The 18,862-nt window shown below is 33.0% G+C and overlaps 1 protein-coding gene and 1 non-coding gene across 2 annotated transcripts in view; one reads left to right on the top strand and one right to left on the bottom strand.

Annotated features, from left to right (window-relative positions):
- Positions 1-1,210: 1,210 nt before the first annotated feature.
- The window catches only part of syt7b (synaptotagmin VIIb), a 99,070-nt gene continuing 81,418 nt past the window's right edge, over positions 1,211-18,862 (top strand). The window contains exons 1-2 of the mRNA XM_056461035.1: positions 1,211-1,311; positions 16,705-16,824. Of these exons, the coding sequence (XP_056317010.1) occupies positions 1,265-1,311; positions 16,705-16,824 (167 nt within the window). The 5' untranslated portion in view covers positions 1,211-1,264. The remainder of the gene's footprint in view (positions 1,312-16,704; positions 16,825-18,862) is intronic.
- trnam-cau (transfer RNA methionine (anticodon CAU)) lies at positions 10,344-10,416 on the bottom strand. Its single transcript has one exon. It is a non-coding gene; the product is annotated as a tRNA-Met (tRNA).

Below are 18,862 nucleotides of genomic sequence, written 5' to 3' on the forward strand. Positions count from 1 at the left end.
GCAGTACAGATCTTAATCGTCTACATCTTAATCAAGCTATTAAAGGCGTATAGAATTTTCGCCGCATTTTGTGAGAGGATAGTCTATACACACACGGCTGTTTGACACTATTATCTGCACCTACCGAGTCAGTGAAACATCACAGACACAGAGACACAGAGTTTTTTTTTCCCATACGGCGTGCGGTATCAAATTCCATTAAAACAACACTCTTCCAGCAGTTCCTCACATCCAATACCTTGTTTGTCACGGGGTGTAAAGTCGACAAATTAAAAATGAAACACCCGAAATTACATGAAACTCTGTGATGACGCAAAGACGTTAATCGAATTAAGTGCTATAAGATGTAAAATGGGATCATTAAAGAAACATTCAAAAATCAAGTCATGTAAACGCCTTAATCATATTATTGTCTTATTCAGATTAAGGCAAATCATTCGATGACTGATGTCCATGTAAACGTAGTCAATGTTAATATTCAAATCCACCGTCTTTAAGACTTCTTAAGTTACTTTTGAAGTCACAGCCAGTACATTTTACCAGTATGCAAACAGTTTTCTGTGATAATAAATACCATAGTATCCAGTATCTGCACCATCATCCTGTCGGTGGAGAATGGGCAAATGTGGTGTGCAAATTGAATGCTACACATTGTGCTAGTTTTATTGCCTAACTTTGCTTTCTTTTTCTTCCCTCATTCCCCCATCGTGCCTTTGTCCCCCCAATGGATGTCTTAAAATGTCTTCTCCCTTCCCTCCCTCAACTCTACGGTCTCGTTTGTTTCTCTTCTCATTCTGTCGCCTCTTCATATCTGGCTTCCCTCATCCTCTCCGGTCTCCCTGGTCTTCATTAATCGTGTCTACCTTCTCTTCCCTGTATCTTGTGACTTCCTTTCTGTCCCTGTTTCTCGTTTTTCGCCTTGCCCCACAACTTGGCCCCTGTCGTATGATATGGTGCCAGTTTTGGGGACCCCTCTCTTTCCACCACCTCCACCTTGGAGCACATCCCGTCCTCAGCAGCCCGCCCCAGGCCCCTGGTCAGGCAGCAGAGCCTCCAGCAGCCCCTTACCCACCAGCCCCCGCCAGGCCCCAACGACCCCCCAGCCACCTCCCAAAGCCTGGGCCAACTTCATACTGGGCCCGGGGGTGGGGGCCACCGGGGGGGCCCGCGGGGGGTGCGTGGTAGCCCGGCTGGGGCAGGGGCGACCCGCTACAGGTCGGGCGGAGGGGCGCGATCACGTTCCAATCCCGGAAGCTGGGACCATATGATGGGACAGATCCGGACCAGAGGCATGGACGTCAAGTCATTCCTGTAAGTATCAAACGCCAACTTATCCTGTTTTATTTGTTCTTATGTTTTTACCCACTACACCAAAACCTAGTGGTGTCAAATGGAACTACAATTATGTTGATCTTATTCTGTAATGCTGAAGTGCGCTCATTTATGCGATGGACCCTTTTCACATTTCTGGGTTTCTCAGTGGTGGAAGTCGTCGTAGTCAGTGGTGTAAAGTAACAAAAGACAAAGACTCAAATTACTGTAATTGAGTATTTTTTCTCAGAAATTGTACTTTACTGAGTAGTATTATAAATGTGCACTTTTACTTTCCCTTGAGTACATTTTTAGTGCTGTATCTGCAGTTTTACTTGACTATTTTCCTTCAACCTGCAGTCATTGCTTTATTTTTTTGTTGTCTATGAGAATTTGAAAAATCAGTCCTGTGATTCCTGTCCAATCAAATCGCACATAGAAGGTGAATAATAATCAACTACCTCCAGACATGGGTGATTTATAATCACAGCAAACTGGAAACATTAAAAGTGTCCAAAATCTTATACGGTTTGACCCAGAGACTGTTTAGATGCATGTCACTGATGAGAAGATGATGAATGTTTATGATGACCGAAATGGCCTTGAACACCCAGCAGGCACAAGATGCTAACATGACATCAAATTGATGCTGTACCTCAATGTTGTGGGGATGTCACATTTTGTTTGAAAATGAAAATCGGGTTGACATCAAAACCCAACGTCAGGCCGACGTCAATGTCCAACGTCCAACCTAAAATCATCCAAATATTAACATCTAATGATGTTACATCTTGACGTTGTGTGGATGTTACGACTATGACTTCTATCAGTTGTTGGATTTTGGTTGCCATACCTGATGAATAAATGTCTGTTTTTTACATCAATATGGTTTAAGATGTTGGCTCGATGCTGGATTTTGGTCACTTTCTAACACAACTTAAAATCAACCAAATATCAATATCAATGTCATTTGACGTTGTTGTTGGACGTCAAACTAATGTTGTCCATGTTGGATCAGGCTCTGGATTTTATGGAAAAGCTTCACAAATGCAGCAAGAATATGTATAAAAAGCTAAATTTATTTTTTTAGATAGCAGTGAATTACTCAGCTGGCCTACAATACAAAATCCTTTTTTACCTTTTTCATGCTATCTGTGTTAAAGTTTACCATCTCTTCTCTTGTTTTCTCTTATCTTCGTGTCTGTCTGAAAAACTGGAGGGTTGCTACACCTAGTCGCTTTATTTTTTCTTTCGTGGTAACTTAATGAATTCTTAATGTAACTGATGTTTTTGCCCTCTAGTCAATCCTTGTAATATTCATGTCAAGGATACCCTCACATCACTGCATCCAGTTATGTTTACGCTGCTGAAAAGATTGATTTAAACCAGAAAAGATATAGAGGAAAATGAAAACTGTGCCATCACTTAATCACCTTTTACTTGTTTCAAACTAGTTTGATGTTTTTTTCCCGTTGAACACACAAAAAAAGATATTTTGAAGAAGGTTGGCATTGACTTAAATGTAACGGATAAGCAAAGGTTTACCATTCATTAAAGGATTTTAAATGCACGATGTGGAAGCAAAAAACTGCCCAACATGCAGTGTATGTACAGTACATTCAAGACCGAAATTATTCATACCCCTGGTAAAGTCTGACCTAAAGTTGAATTTACTAAACCAACACATTTTTTTTTTCACTTTTTTTTGTTTTACTGGAAATTACACTCCCAAAAGATAATTAGGCAATGTACAAGAGGTGTCATTGTGGTTAGGAGTGCTTAACCATATTCACATATACATGATAATCATGTTAGGTGAAAAGTAATCTAAAAGTAATCCAAAAGTAGTTAGATTAGATTACCTAAACTGCATAATTTGAAAATAAGACATTTTTTTTACTTTGTATTTTTATCAGTGCGTAACCGTATTCACATCTACATTGATAACCATGTTAGGTGAGAAATAATTCAAAAGTAATCCAAAAGTAGTCTGATTAGATTACTTAAACTGCAATATTTGAAAAAATATATTATATTAATTATTTATTAATATTAATTATATAATTTTTTCTTTGTATTTTTATCTGAGCATAACCATATTCACATTCACATGATAACTGTGTTAAGCCTCAATCACGAGCGACTTCTGCCAACTTCCATCTATGAGAGCGACAGCTACCATTGGCGACCAAGTGGGCGAGTCGAGTGACGCATCAAAGTTGAGAATCCTAAAACTTTATGCAAATGAAGAGCGACTTTCTTGAGCAACAGCCAATAGGAGCACCAGTAGTGCCCACTTGATCCTCTCTCTGCTCGCTCAGAGGCCGGTTGTATTCGTGCTGTATAGACTTACAGAGACCTGTGTTTGAAGCAGGTCGCCACCCAGAGTGACAGGCAGCTACAAAGTTGCTGCTAGTATAAATGAGGCATTAGGTAAAAAGTAATCTAAAAGTAGTCTAAATACCTAAACTGCATAGTTTGGAAAAACGACTATATATTTATTTGCCATTGTATTTTTATGAGTGCGTAACCATATTTGCATTTACATAATAACCATGTTAGGTGAAAAGTAATCTAAAGGTAATCCAAAAGTAGTCTAATGAGATTACCTAAACTGCATAATCTGGAAAATCTACTATAATTATTTTCTTTATATTTTTATCAATGCGTTTCTATATTCACATTGATAAACGTGTTGGGTGAAAAGTACTCTAAAAGTAACCCAAAAGTAACCTAATTAGACTACCTATACAGTATAATCTGGAAATCCTACTGTAATAATTTGTCTTTGCATTCTTATCAGTGAGTCACCATATTATATATACTCACTGATAAGAATGCAAAGACAAATTATTACAGTAGGTTTTCCAGATTATGCAGTTTAGGTAATCTAATTAGGTTACTTTTGGAATACATTTAGATTACTATTCGCATAATCACGTAAAAGTGATCCAAAAGTAGTCTGATTAGATTACCTAAACTGCATAATCTGGAAAAGCTGCTATATTTATTTTTCTTCATATTTTTATCAGTGCATATCCATATTCACATTGATAACCATGTTAGGTGAAAAGTAATCTAAATTTAATTCAAAATTAATCTGATTGAATTACCTAAACTGCATAATTTGGAAAAACTACTTATTTTTCTTTGCATCTTTATCAGTGCATATCCATATTCACACTGATAACCGTGTTAGGTCAAAAGTAATTTAAAAGTAATCCAAAAGTAGTCTGATTAGATTACCTAAACTGTATAATCTGGAAAATCTACTGTAATAATTTTTCTTTGTATTCATATTATTGAGTAACCATATTCACTTTTACATGATAATGCAAAAAGTAATCTAAAAGTAATCCAAAAGTAGTTAGATAAGATTGCCTAAACTGCATAATTTGGAAAAATGACAATATTTATTTTTCTTTGTGTTTTTATCAGTACGTAACCGTATTGACATTTACATGATAACCGTGCTAGGTGAAAATTAATCTAAAAGTAGTCTTATTAGCATACCTAAACAGCATAATCTGGAAAACCTACTGTAATAATTTGTCTTTGCATTCTTATCAGTGAGTCACCATATTCACTTTTACGTGATAATGTAAAACGTATTCACATCTACATGATAACTGTGTTGGGTGAAAATTTATCTAAAAGTAATCGAAAAGTAGTCTGATTAGATTACCTAAACAGCATAATTTGAAAAGAATTACTATATTTGACGTTGTATTTTTATCAGTCCGATATTAGTAACGATATTATCAGTAACGATATTCATCTTTACATGATAACCATGTTAAAAGTAATCTAAAAGTAATCGTAAAGTAATCTGATTAGATTACCTAAACTGCATACTTTAAAAATATATAGTATTTCTTAGTCTTCTTTTCTGGGTGGTCCAGAATAATCATGTAATCTCAAAATTTTCTAAAATCACTACAGTTTGCTTCACGTGATTTGTAATCTTCAGTTTTTTGATAATACAAACCAGCAGTGAATGAAGCCACCAACAGCAGTGTGTGTTTTTAGAGCTCATCTGATTGTATGCTGTCCTTTTCCTGGTCATGCTTGATTCATGACTTCTCTTTCGCTCTGTTGCCTGCTTGTGTCTCTTTGTTTCTTGTCGTGCTCAGTCTCTTACTCACGCCTGATTGCGTCCCGTCTCTCTCTGCGCCCTCCCGTCTCTCTCTCTGTTTGCCCATCTGTTTGAGTGTCTTCTTCATGGCTCTACACCTGTCACCTGTACACAGCAGGGTGGAAGAGCCCGAGGACGAGGATTATTCATCTGTGTCTATCTTTAAGCCATTTTATTTTTTCAATCCGTGTCGTAGAGGAGGGAAACCTCTTTGCATAATCGATGAATGTGTAAGAATGGGGGGGGGATGTGGTTTGCAATAAAAACAAATGCATATGATCATTTTTATCCTTTCAAATGTTTATCCGTGTTTGTGTTGACTAGCACACACAATGACTGAAGCTAATGAAGTTGGTTCGGTATTCGGGACTCTAATCAATATGATTTAATTTGAATGTATTTTTAGTTTTTTAAAGGGACAGTTCACAAAAAGAAGAACATTTATTGTTTATTTATTCATCTTCAGGCTATTTAAGATCTAGATGACTTATTTTTTGTCAGCAGAACATTATATTTTAATGTAGCTTTGATACAGGCAAAATTTAATTAATACTGATAATACACTGTAATACCCGATAAGTTAAGTTAACTCAAACCGTTTTAGGAAACAGATTGGGGCAAACTGAGTTTTAAAAGCAAATGGTTTGAGTACTGTAAACTTATATATGTTGAATCTTATACACTTATACAGTTTGAGTTGATATCATCAAATATTTAGAGTATGAGCAACATTTTAAGTTCAGTTATCAGATCTGTATGAGTTCAGTTAACTTAAACGAATCAAGTCCAAACAACTGTAGCTACTCAAACGGTTTGAGGAAAACGATTGCGGCAAATGGTTTAAGTTGACTGAACTCAAATGGATAAAGTTAGTCAACTTAAATGGTTTGCCGCAATCGATTTCCTCAAACCATTTGAGTAGCTATACAGTTCATTCTATTACCTGGACTGTTCAGTATCAGTAATTCATTCTATTACCTGAACACAAATAGATTTAAACATGAAGCAAAAACTGACATGCGTAAACATGAAATTACATAAAATGGAGGTATATTTATTTCAGTCAAGCATATCAAGAACAAAACAGTGAGATGATTTTTACCAAAAAAAAAAAATAATATATATATATATATATATATATATATATATATATATATATATATATATATATATATATATATATATATATATATATATATATATATATGCCAATGCCATACTTATGCCAATTTTAACATTTACAAAATTACAAACTTCACCTTTCACTCTGTGATTAAAATTAATACTGTTAATATATATATATATATATATATATATATATATATATATATATATATATATATATATATATATATATATATATATATATATATATATATATATATATATATATATATATATATATATGTGTGTGTGTGTGTGTGTGTGTGTGTGTGTGTGTGTGTTAAAATTGGCATAAGTAGTAAAATAAGGTAGTTTATTTAATTAATTAATGAGTGGAAAAAAAGAGGGATATTTACAATAAACATGCTCAACCAAAAAAAAAAAAATTATTCAGAGATGGAATATACAGTAGTGGTTAAGATATTGTGTGTATACTGGTTTTTGTGGTTTAATGACAAGGGTTTGATATAGTTGTACTGTATTACGGTGGTTTACGTGGACTGATGTACTTATAATTTAAAACGCTTCAGAATCATATTCAGGTTTACTGTGAGGGTTGGGTTTAGGAATATGGGTGGTGAAGGGCCATATAATAAGCAGTTTTTACTGTCTAAAATACATTACACCCATGGAAAATAGTAACTACCAATTCAACCATATGTACATATTTGTAACTTTGTCCTTTGCCACCTGTTTTGACCAGGACTCCCTGGTAGAAGAGATAAAAGCCTCTTTCACACAGTATCTGTAAAATTACAGGAGCAACTTTACTAGTAAATGCAAAATGCACAGTTCATTCATTCATTTATTCACTTTCTTTTCGGCTTAGTCCCTTTATTATTCAGGGGTCGCCACAGCGGAATAAACCGCCAACTTATCCAGCGTATGTTCTACACAGCGGATGCTCCTCCAGCCACAACCCAACACTGGGAAAATGCACAGTTCACACAGAGATAAATTCTGGGATTTTACTGGTATCGTTACAACTTCTCTTTCTGGAAAACTGTCGAATGAATTTATCTGTATTCAGTAATTTTGTAAAACATTTTTAAATTGGCAAGGCATGGATGGTTGTTAAAATATTCATTATTTTAATTCATTTTACAAATATATTGCTTACATTTACATAAATATTTTTACACACTGTATTATCCACACATTATGGCTATAATTTAGTTGTTTTATAAATGAGCATCAGAATAAACTCATTTGTTTAGCTAATAGCCAGCTGAAGTTTAGATTTAAGATTAACATTTGTAAGCATTTAACATTCTAAATTTTTTATCTTGTACACAGTATGTATAAGATTTATTTCAATTTTAAAAAAAATTTAAAATAGTTTTGTTTGTTAACAATAACAGCACTGGTTTGTTTGACCAATGACAGAGCAATTTTAGCAGTTTTGTTTGACACTGCTGGCTCAGATTTTATAAAGCAATATCAGGGCAATTCATAACTTTTTGATTTAGTGGCTAATTCATATTAATTTGTACGATTTCTTTTGTACATTTTAGTACAAATTGCTCATCCCCAAATAAATTGTGTGGTCAGGGGTGTAGTTTGGGTGCAAGCCTCTTTTTAACCCTTAGGGGTCAAATGCAGTTTAAGGTGTCTTCTCCTGATAACGGCGAAAAGAACTTTATGGGTGAACATTAGCCAGTGGGGGAGTGTCTTTTGTCTCTCCAGCTGTGAATAATTCATGACCATTGATACTCACACATACAGCTGAGCTGACCCAAAACAGACTTTACAAAATTTAAATCATTGTAATGTTTTCTTTGAATAAGAGAACAAAATAGTTTTTTTACGTAATTGTGAAGTAAATATTCTAGTCTACAAAACTGGTTACTCAAAAGTCGTGTTCAGGCACATTCAGTGTGGTTTTTGGACCTTATTTCATATATATTTTTTTCTCTAAAACCTACTAACCATGTAAAAAATGAATTTCTAAAAAAACTCAAGCATGTACATCAATATTTCTCACATATTATTGTAGCACAGTTTGTGCTGAATACAAAAAAATACATGTTGGCCAATTCTAGGTAATCAGTAGCTCAAATAAGCACAAATGTCAGGGCATATCAAAACATCTTAGGGGCTTCGTAATCACCTTAGACCCCTGAGGGTTAAAAATGAATTCATATGAGTAAAATCATATAAATTAGCCTCTTTTCTGACAATGCATTAAATAGTTCTTGTGAGATCGGGCTGGAAATGACAGACTTTACATCATCATATTAACATGTTTTCAACTCAATTCAACAATTAATTTGTCAGACTAATTGAAACTCATTTGTTTTTGATCCATTCATTAACAGAACTGCTTTATAAGAGTCATTTGTTCAATTAATTGGACTACCCCGGTTGTGTTGTTTGTTTGTTTGCATGGTTGTTTGTTTTGGTATGGCATTTTGTTTCTTTGTAGCAGCATTCCTCCATTCTTTCTCACCACACAAGTCAAAAGCCAAATAACTCAACAATCAATTTGCCAATGTGGTGCAGTAAAGGCTATTATTAAAAGAGCTGATCCAATACAAGGATGAGAGTTTCAGTTCTTAAGGGCTAAAGCCTAAATCAAATATCCCATATCTGTCCTGAAAGCCAAAGTGTGTGTGAGTATCCTTCCTGACAAAGAAAAGAGACACAATGATAGACAGGAGTAGAGAAGAAACTGAAGCTTTTCTAGGAACTCACAGTGTGTACAGTTTCAGCTCTGTGTGGGTGTGTGTGTGTGTGTCCGTCCTACACAGAAGATTGTTTGAGTGTGTGGCGAGGTCATTCAGCAAATTACAATCTCTATAGGTCATTGTGTGCATTGTGTTTGCTTGTGTGTGTGTGTGCATGTGTATCTTGTTAAGTGTTTATTCAATTCAATTCAATTCACCTTTATTTGTATAGCGCTTATACAATGTAGATTGTGTCAAAGCAGCTTCACATAAAAGGTCACAGTAAATAGGAACAGTGTAATTCAGTTTGTAGTGTTTAAGTTCAGTTCAGTTTAGCTCAGTTCAGTGTGGTTTGATAATCACTACTGAGAGTCCAAATACTGAAGAGCAAATCCAACGATGCGCAGCTCTACAGATCCTGAACCATGCAAGCCAGTGATGACAGCGGAGAGGGAAAAAAAACTTCACTAATGGCGGAAGTGAAGAAAAAAAACCTTGAGAGAAACCAGGCTCAGTTGGACACGACCATTTTAATTTCTCCGCTGGCCAAACGTCTTGTGCAGAGCTGCAGTCTCAGTGGCGGAGGCCTCAGCGAAGACTCGTCTGTCTCTGGAGCGTCACAGGAATCAGTCTCATGTTCTCCACTCCTCCATGACCATCACAGTAGCTGCTCAGGATTCGGCCAGGTCCAGGATATGGAAACCTTGGGATCATCTCGTCGTTGGTCTTGGATCGAATCAGTGACTCTGCATAGTCTGAGGGCCTCGGGAAGAGTATCCCCAGGTGGAAATGGAGAATAAAGAAAATAATTAGCGTAGCTGATGTTCACAGTGTAAATCAACAAGATGCAGAACCTGTCTGGAAGCCCCCTAAGTGGTGCACTAAGTGTATGCTTTACTGAACAGATAGGTCTTTAATCTAGTTTTGAATTGGGAGAGTGTGTCTGAGCCTCGGACGTTATCAGGAAGGCTATTCCAGAGTTTAGGAGCTATAAATGAGAAGGCTCGACCTCCTTTACTCGACTTTGCTATTCTAGGTACTACCAGAAGCCCTGAAAGATACGATCTTGCCCCGTGTGAGGCTCAAACTCACGACCTTCAGATTATGAGACTGACGCGCTGCCTACTGCGCAAACGAGGCGGTTTATAGTGTGTGTGTGTGTGTCTGTGTGTGTGTGGTTGTGTATATGTGCAGGTGTATCTTGTCAAGTGTTCATGTGTGTCTGTCTCTGTTTGTCTGTGTGTGTGTGTGTGTGTGTGTGTGTGCGTGCGTGCGTGCGTGCGTGCGTGCGTGCGTGCGTGCGTGCGTGCGTGCTTGCGTGCGTGGATGTGTATGTGTGGATGTGTATATGTGCACGTGTATCTTGTCAAGTGTTTATGTGACCGTGTGTGTGTGGTTGTGAATATGTGCATGTGTATCTTGTCAAGTGTTCATGTGTGAGTGTGTGTGTGTGTGCGTGCGTGCGTGCATGTGTGTGTGTGTCTGTGTGTGAATGCGAATGTTTGAGTGTGTGTGTGTGTCCATGTTTGTGTATCAGTCAGTGTAAGTGTGCTGTTGGATTAACTCTACATTGATCTGCTGTCTTCATCATCATTACTACTGATTAACTGTCATGAAGTAGAGAGAGGCACCGTGTCTAAGAGAGTATCATTTACATTCAATCACAGGAAACCTGCCATTTGTGCTTTAGTTTAGGCTTTCTGTCATTGATATGGAGGGAACAGAAGAGAACAAGTTGTGCTTAACCTGTCGGCGTCTCAGACAGACTGACATTATAACCTCACTGTTTGTTTTAGTTTTGAGTTTTTAAACTTTTGCATTTGAGTTGAGAAGTAATATCATTTCTTGTAAATATTACCATGGTAATTACTGAGGATGTTTAGTTATTAAGTTTTGACTAAATATCCAAAAAATAAAATAAAAATAAAATAAAAATAATAAAAAATAATAAAAAAAGTTAAAAATGTTGCAAAATAAAGTAAAACACACACACACACACACACACACACACATATATATATATATATATATATATATATATATATATATATATATATATATATATATATATATATATATATATATATATATATATTATAAGTGGGCATAGAGAATGTTTTTTAATCTAGATTAATCTCACTGTAATCTTGGAATTAATCTAGATTAAAATGGCTCATTTGAATTCTGCCAAGCATTTAAAAAAAGAAAGAAAGAAAGAAAGAAAGAAAGAAAGAAAGAAGAAAAGAAATATATATATAAATAATTTCTTGTTTTTTGTTATATGCAACATCTTTGTACATCAAAATCTCATGCTTAATTTAGTGTTTCTTATGTCGTTTCAATTTTATTATAATAATTCGTCAAATTTATATCCGATATTGATGCAAATGGATTCAATAAGGAGCTCAATCAGTACTATTGACAAACGTGTAACATTTAACAGGACACACATCATTAAGCTGACTGTAATTCAATTGCTAAAATACAACATGAGCTGCAATCTAGACTCATAAGACACCCAAATAAAAGTGAATGGTACTTTAACCTTTTTAAAAAGTATTATTGCTTCAGTTTGTACTCGCCACTAATAGTTTTTAAGCTTTCACAATCATCCTAAAATACTGTAAACAGAGGTGAAAGATGAATGTGTGTTTCCATGTGTGTTTTAATCTTCCAGCACTCTGTCAGTAATCTCTCTCTCTCTCTCTCTCTCAGCAGGATTGTGTAAGTGTGTGTAAGCTCTAATTCTCTGATATGATGATTGTCTGACAGGCAATTAAGCGTGCGCTGCTCAGGGGACGAGAGAGAGATTTGTGCTGTGAAGCTCAGGTTTACTCTAGTGGACTGAAGCACTGCTGCCTTTATTGATTTAAACACACAATAACAAGTGAATGGAAAAAGAAATAGATTCTGTGACTGGAGATGAGGGAGAGGCTTGCCATTCAGTTTTTTTTAAGAAAAAAAATCCAAGTATTAATAAAACTAAATTAAAAACATATATATTTTAAATAAATAAATCAATAATAATAATAAAATAATAATGATACATTTGAAAAAGTTTAAATGCATTTTTATTGTTTTAATAAATTGCCTTGATAACAAAAAGCATCAAATATATATAAATAAATAATAATAAAACAAATAAGAGGTGGATTTTATGTAGCAACAAATAAAAGATTATTTAAAAAAGCATTGCTGAATGAAAACTAGAAAAGGTTCATGATTAAACAATTACAGATGCTCCGATCGATCGGCCAGAGATCGGTATCGGCCGATAATAACATTTCATGACTCGATCGGTACTTGCTAATCTGACCGATCTCATAAACCGATCACAATTGTTTGTTTACGAGTTTACAAGCAGAAGACACATGAGAACTGAAATCTTTTTACATACCAGAACTGAATGTTATGTGTTTTCAACAATATCCTGGCTCAATAAATCCTGGCTGGAAATATTAGGGAAATATTGAATATTTAATAATATAACTTATTATGATATATGTATTGAAATAAGATGTAGTTTATGGACCTATTTCCTTTTAGTAAAGAAGTAAAGGATTTATAGATGTGCATTTTAACTCCTTATGGTAAAAGTTTCCAAATTGCTTTCTTAGTGATTTTTCTTGCCAATATTTTAATCTGTTTTATCTATTTTGTTCTGTAAAGTTGCCTCTGACCATTACATGTCCACTAAATGGTTATATAAGGTATTATATGCAACAACTTTAATTTATTCTCTGGGGTAAGGCGAGGTCTCCACTTAACTGTCATACATGTACTGAAAATGTGCTTTATGCATTATAAAGCTTGAAGCATCAGAATCGGTACTCGTTATCAGCCGATCACCATGACAAGGAATCTGTACACTGTATCGGCTGCAAAAATCCTGGTCAGAGCATCCCTATAGACAATCTTAAAAAAGAAATGAAAAAAATTTACAAGGTTTTTTATGTTGGATAAAGAATGGTGCAACCCTTGATTAATTAGGGACTAAGCCGAAAGAAAATAAATGAATGAATTAAAAATGGTTGCAAATTTTAACATTATTTATTTATTTATATTTTTTTGCAAAGGAAATGGGGTTATAAATAAAAACCTATTATCTTAAAATGAAAGCAATTTAAATTAAATCAACTTAAAATCTAAACAAATACAATCTATTTAAAACACTAAAGCATTTTCAACTTTTATATTGTAATGTAACATTTAAAAATGTCACCAAAAAAAGATTATCAATGATTTTTTAAATTTCGTTGCTTCAAAATGTATTTTTTTTGTTTTAAAAAGATCACATCAAACAACATTTTGCAGCCTAATTAAATATCTAAAACTTGAAAAATATATTTAGAAAATTTAAAATCATTTTATGTTGCAAGAAAAATATTTATTAAAATTGTCGCAAAATAAAATGTTACGTATACTATGAAATGTAAAATAAAAACTTAAACAAGTTACTTAAAATATCACCAATATTACATATTTATGTAATGTTTATAACACAAATAGTAAGTGCACAAATAATGTTTTGTGTAATTCAATAATTTATTTAACCCTTTAACTACTCCACCAAGAAAAAAAAATGTTTGGATTGCATTTCTTAACTCTAAGAAATGTTGCTAGTTAACACACTCAATGCATTTTTTTCAACACATCCCATAATTTCTAAAGTATCAGCCTCTACCGAATGGTTGATATGCTGGTTTATGGTAAAAGTACCGGGCTTAATACATACAGTTCAAGTCAGAATTATTAGCCCCCCTGAATTATTAACCGCCTTGTTTATTTTTTTCCCAAATTTCTGTTTAACGGAGAGAATATTTTCTCAACCCATTTCTAAACACAATAGCTTTAATAACTCATTTCTAATAACTGATTTATTTTATCTTTGCCATGATGACAGTAAATAATATTTGACTAGATATTTTTTCAAGACACTTCTATTCAGCTTAAAGTGACATTTAAAGACTTAACTAGGTTAATTAGGTTAACTAGGCAGGTTAGTGTATAATAATGTTTCGTTCTGTAGACAGTCGAAAAAGAAATTCGCTTAAAGGGCTAATAATTTTGACCTTAAAATGGTTTTTAAAAAATTAAAAACTAAATTTAAAATATTATCAGACATACTGTGAAAATGTCCTTACTCTGTTAAACATCATTTGGGAAATATTTAAAAAAGAAAAAAAATTCAAAGGGGGGCTAATAATTCTGACTTCAACTGTATACTATGAAAAATCTGAAAATATGAAGTGTCAGACCAATTTATTTAAAAAAATAATAATCAAAATATTTACATTTTTTTTAAGTATGCCATAAAATATTTCAGATTTTAATTTAATATGTTTTTTGTTTTTGTTTTTTTTACAATAAAACCAAAATAAAGTGTAGTTGTCCAACAGGATTGTTTGTTTGATTTATTTATTTATTTATTTATTTATTTTTGGTAATCTGTGTGTGTAAGCCATTATTTAAAACAATCATTCTTTAAATGACTTTAACAGTCATTATTTAAAACTGTAAAAACATGGTGTACCATTTGGTAGAGGGGCAATCAAAGGGTTAAAGATGGATGTAGTGCAATTTATTATTTTATATTAAAAATATTATGTAAAAACAAACCTAAAAATATGACAACTTGAAGTAAATCAATATAAATATCATTAAATATAAAACATAAAATATAATATAAAATCAAATATAAAGTTTAAGTCAAAATGATTCGCCCTCCTGTGAATTTTTATTTTCTTTTTTAAATATTTCTCAAATCATGTTTAACAGAGCAAGGAATTTTTCACAGTATTTCCTATAATATTTTTTCTTCTGGAGAAAGTATTATTTGTTTTATTTCGGCTAGAATAAAAGCAGTTTTTAATAAAAAATAAATTAGGTCAAAATTATTAGCCCCCTTAAACAATATTTATTTACGATAGCCTACAGAACAAACCATCGTTATACAATAACTTGCCTAATTACCCTAACCTGCCTAGTTAACCTAATTAACCTAGTTAAGCCTTTAAATGTCACTTTAAGCAGAAATACTAGTATCCTGAAAAATATCTAATACTATTTACTGTCATCACGGCAAAGATGAAATAAATCAGTTATTAGAGATGAGTTATTAAAACTATTATGTTTAAAAATGTGTTGAAAAAAATCTTCTCTCCGTTAAACGCAAATATACAGGGAGGCTAATAATCCTGACTCCAACTATATGTTTGGATTTAACCTTTAGCAGCTGAATTTTTCACACAGTGTTGGATGAAACGCAGATGAAATCAGAGAGGCAAGTGAATGGTCATGTTCAAGACCTGCTGTGAATCTGAGCTCAGCCTCTCGTAAAGGCCATTTACAGCCCTTGTAAAGCTGTTGTTTCAGTCTCATGTAATCGATAAACGAGAGTGTGTGGGTTTAATGTGCTCTTGCTCAACACTGAACCTGTCACAGCCAAAGGCAAAACGTCTTGTGTGTGTCAGTCTGACCATTCCTTCACCGATCCTCATTAAATCAGCTGATTAATGGCATCTGAAGATAATTAAAACTGTAGTTAAAAAGATGAAGGAGCCCCACAAATAAATGTACTGCTTTCTTAATGTTACATTTCACACTTTCAAGTGGTTTTACTTTTTTTGCATGCATGTAGGTCTTTCACAAATACAAGCAGAGTTTAAGCTGCAGTTACATTACAGTATGTGTGCTTTTGTTTTAAAATGGTGGTCCAGATAGTATTTTTAAGGCTTGGTTGTGTTTATAAGATGCAAAGCAATGTGTGCTCATGCTTCATTTGTAGAAAATCATGTTATTTTTTCATAAATCTTACTTTGATTATATACAGTTACTCTGCTAACATGAGAATGACATATTTCCTAGTTCATGCCCTCAAGAGACTCTGATTGGCCAGCTAACATAATGTGCTGTGATTCGCAGATTGGCTCCACATCACCAGGAAGCGTCACGCCTCTACTAACACGCACTGTGCCTCTGCTGAGTAAATAGTCAGAGTAGCTTTTACCACAGCAGTCTGAATCAGAGAGAAAATGAAGAGCACACAGCTGAACTTCACGCCTGCTCTCTAAAATAAAATCTGACAAGTGTCTTTCATATATATTCGGGTTACAAGCATGTGTGAGTAATATGAAAGGTTCACATATCCTTTGTAATTTAAGATTTGTAATATTATTTTTAAATGATTTATACAACGATGACCATGTCATTTTACATTTGATTGTTCAATTTCTGTACTTGAACACTGTTAGACTTCACAAAAAAACCTTAAAGCAAACTTAAAAACGTATCATATCAATAATTTTTAATCACTTACCTTAAAAAATGTAGTTAATCTTAGAAATTATCTTTGAATAATTGATTTTTTCAGTGTAGTTAATGTCGTGTTTATCTCTTGTGTGTTATTGTGTGTGTTTTTGTTGTCAGAGAGGGGAAGATGGTGGTTTTGTCTCTTGCCATCGGACTTGCAGAACAAGATGACTTCGCCAACCTTCCAGACCTACAGGAGGCGCCAGCGGACACAGAAACACCTCCCACCGACAAACGGTAACGCCTGGTTTATCAGACCCATTCCTTTCCATATAGAGTCTATACATGATTCTGGCTGGAAATATTGATACATCAACTTATGGGCAGGAGTTCAGGGATTTTATTTAATTTAAGTTTATTAGTTTTGTTAGTTAGTTTTTATCTTATTTTGTTTTATTAGTTAGTTTATTTTATGTTATTTTATTAATTATTTTATTTTTTGTTAGATAGGTTGTTAGTTAATTTTTATTTTAATTTATCTTTATTTTATTTTATTTTATTTGATCTTATTTTTTTATTTTATTTTATTTGATCTTATTTTTTTATTTTATTTAATTTTATTTTATTATTATATATTTTTTATTTTATTAGCTAGTTAGTTTTTATTTTATTTCATTTTTTAATTTAATTTAATTTTGTTTTGTTTTATTTTATTGTGTTTTATTTTATTTCATTTTTTAATTTTATTTAATTTTATTTCGTTTTGTTTTATTTTACTTTATTTTATTTTATTTTATTATTATATATTTTTTTATTTTATTAGCTAGTTAATTTTTATTTTATTTCATTTCGTTTTGTTTTATTTTATTGTGTTTTATTTTATTTCATTTTTTAATTTTATTTAATTTTATTTCATTTTGTTTTATTTTATTTTATTTTATTTTATTTTATTTTATTTTATTTTATTTTATTTTATTTTATTTTATTTTATTTTATTTTATTTTATTTGGTTTTGTTTTGTTTTGTTTTGTTTTATTTTACTTTATTTTATTAGCTAGTTAATTTTTATTTTTTCATTTTGTTTTATTTTATTTCGCTCAATGCACCAATTTCACAAAGTGTGTTGATTTTAGAGCGTTTGCTGTTGTTGGTTGATTCTACTAAGATTCTTGGTAGAACTACATTATCTGAAGAAATAAAACACATTTCTCCATAGCTGAACACTGATATTTCTGTATATGTCTCTAAATCATCCACATAATCAAAACTGTGTTGTACATAATCTACTTAATGCCTTCTGTTTTTTAACAATAACTTAATTATTTTTTGTAAATAAAAGACCTTTTAGTAATTATATAAAATTTTAGGTATTCGCTGTGAAATGTTTTTTCTTATATGGCAGAAATGAACTTGCATATTTCTTTGTTCCAGTGTCTTATAAAAGTGAATTTTCATATTGTATTTAAAGTCTAAACTTTAAGCTATAAGTCATAAATGTTGTGTTAGTAGGAATTTTGAACTACCAAGCCAGGATTTTTATTTAGAAAGCCAGAGCTTTGGCCTAGAAAATAGCAATGTGTCATATTTCGTCAGTTCCATTAGTAAGCCATTATTTTGAGTTAGTAAGTAAGAATTTGAAGTCAGTGGCCAGAATTATCTGTTGGTAGGCCAGAATTTTGAGTTAGTAAGCCAGAATTGTAAATTAATAAGTCAGAATTTTCAGTAAGTGAGTCAAAAAATGTTATTATATTATTTATTAATTATTAAGGTAAGTCAGAGTTTTGACTTCGTAAGTCAAATTTTGAGTTAGTAAGCCAGAGTTTTGAGTCAGTTATCCAGACTTTTGAGTTAGTAAGCCAGAATTTTCAGTAAGTAAGGGAGAAATTTCAGTTACCAAGTCATAATTTTGAGTGAGTAAGCCAGAGTTTTGAATTAGTAAGGCAGAGTTTTGAGTCAGTAAGCCAGACTTTTGAGTTAGTAAGCCAGAATTTTCAGTAAGTAAGGGAGAAATTTCAGTTAGCGAGCCGTAATTTTGAGTGAGTAAGCCAGAGTTTTGAATTAGTAAGGCAGAGTTTTGAGTCAGTAAGCCAGACTTTTGAGTTAGTAAGCCAGAATTTTCAGTAAGTAAGGGAGAAATTTCAGTTAGCAAGTCATAATTTTGAGTGAGTAAGCCAGAGTTTTGAATTAGTAAGGCAGAGTTTTGAGTCAGTAAGCCAGACTTTTGAGTTAGTAAGCCAGAATTTTTAGTAAGTAAGGGAGAAATTTCAGTTAGCAAGTCATAATTTTGAGTGAGTAAGCCAGAGTTTTGAGTTAGTAAGCCAGAGTTTTGAGTCAG

This window comes from Danio aesculapii, chromosome 7, assembly GCF_903798145.1.
Source record: "Danio aesculapii chromosome 7, fDanAes4.1, whole genome shotgun sequence".
NCBI lineage: Eukaryota > Metazoa > Chordata > Actinopteri > Cypriniformes > Danionidae > Danio > Danio aesculapii.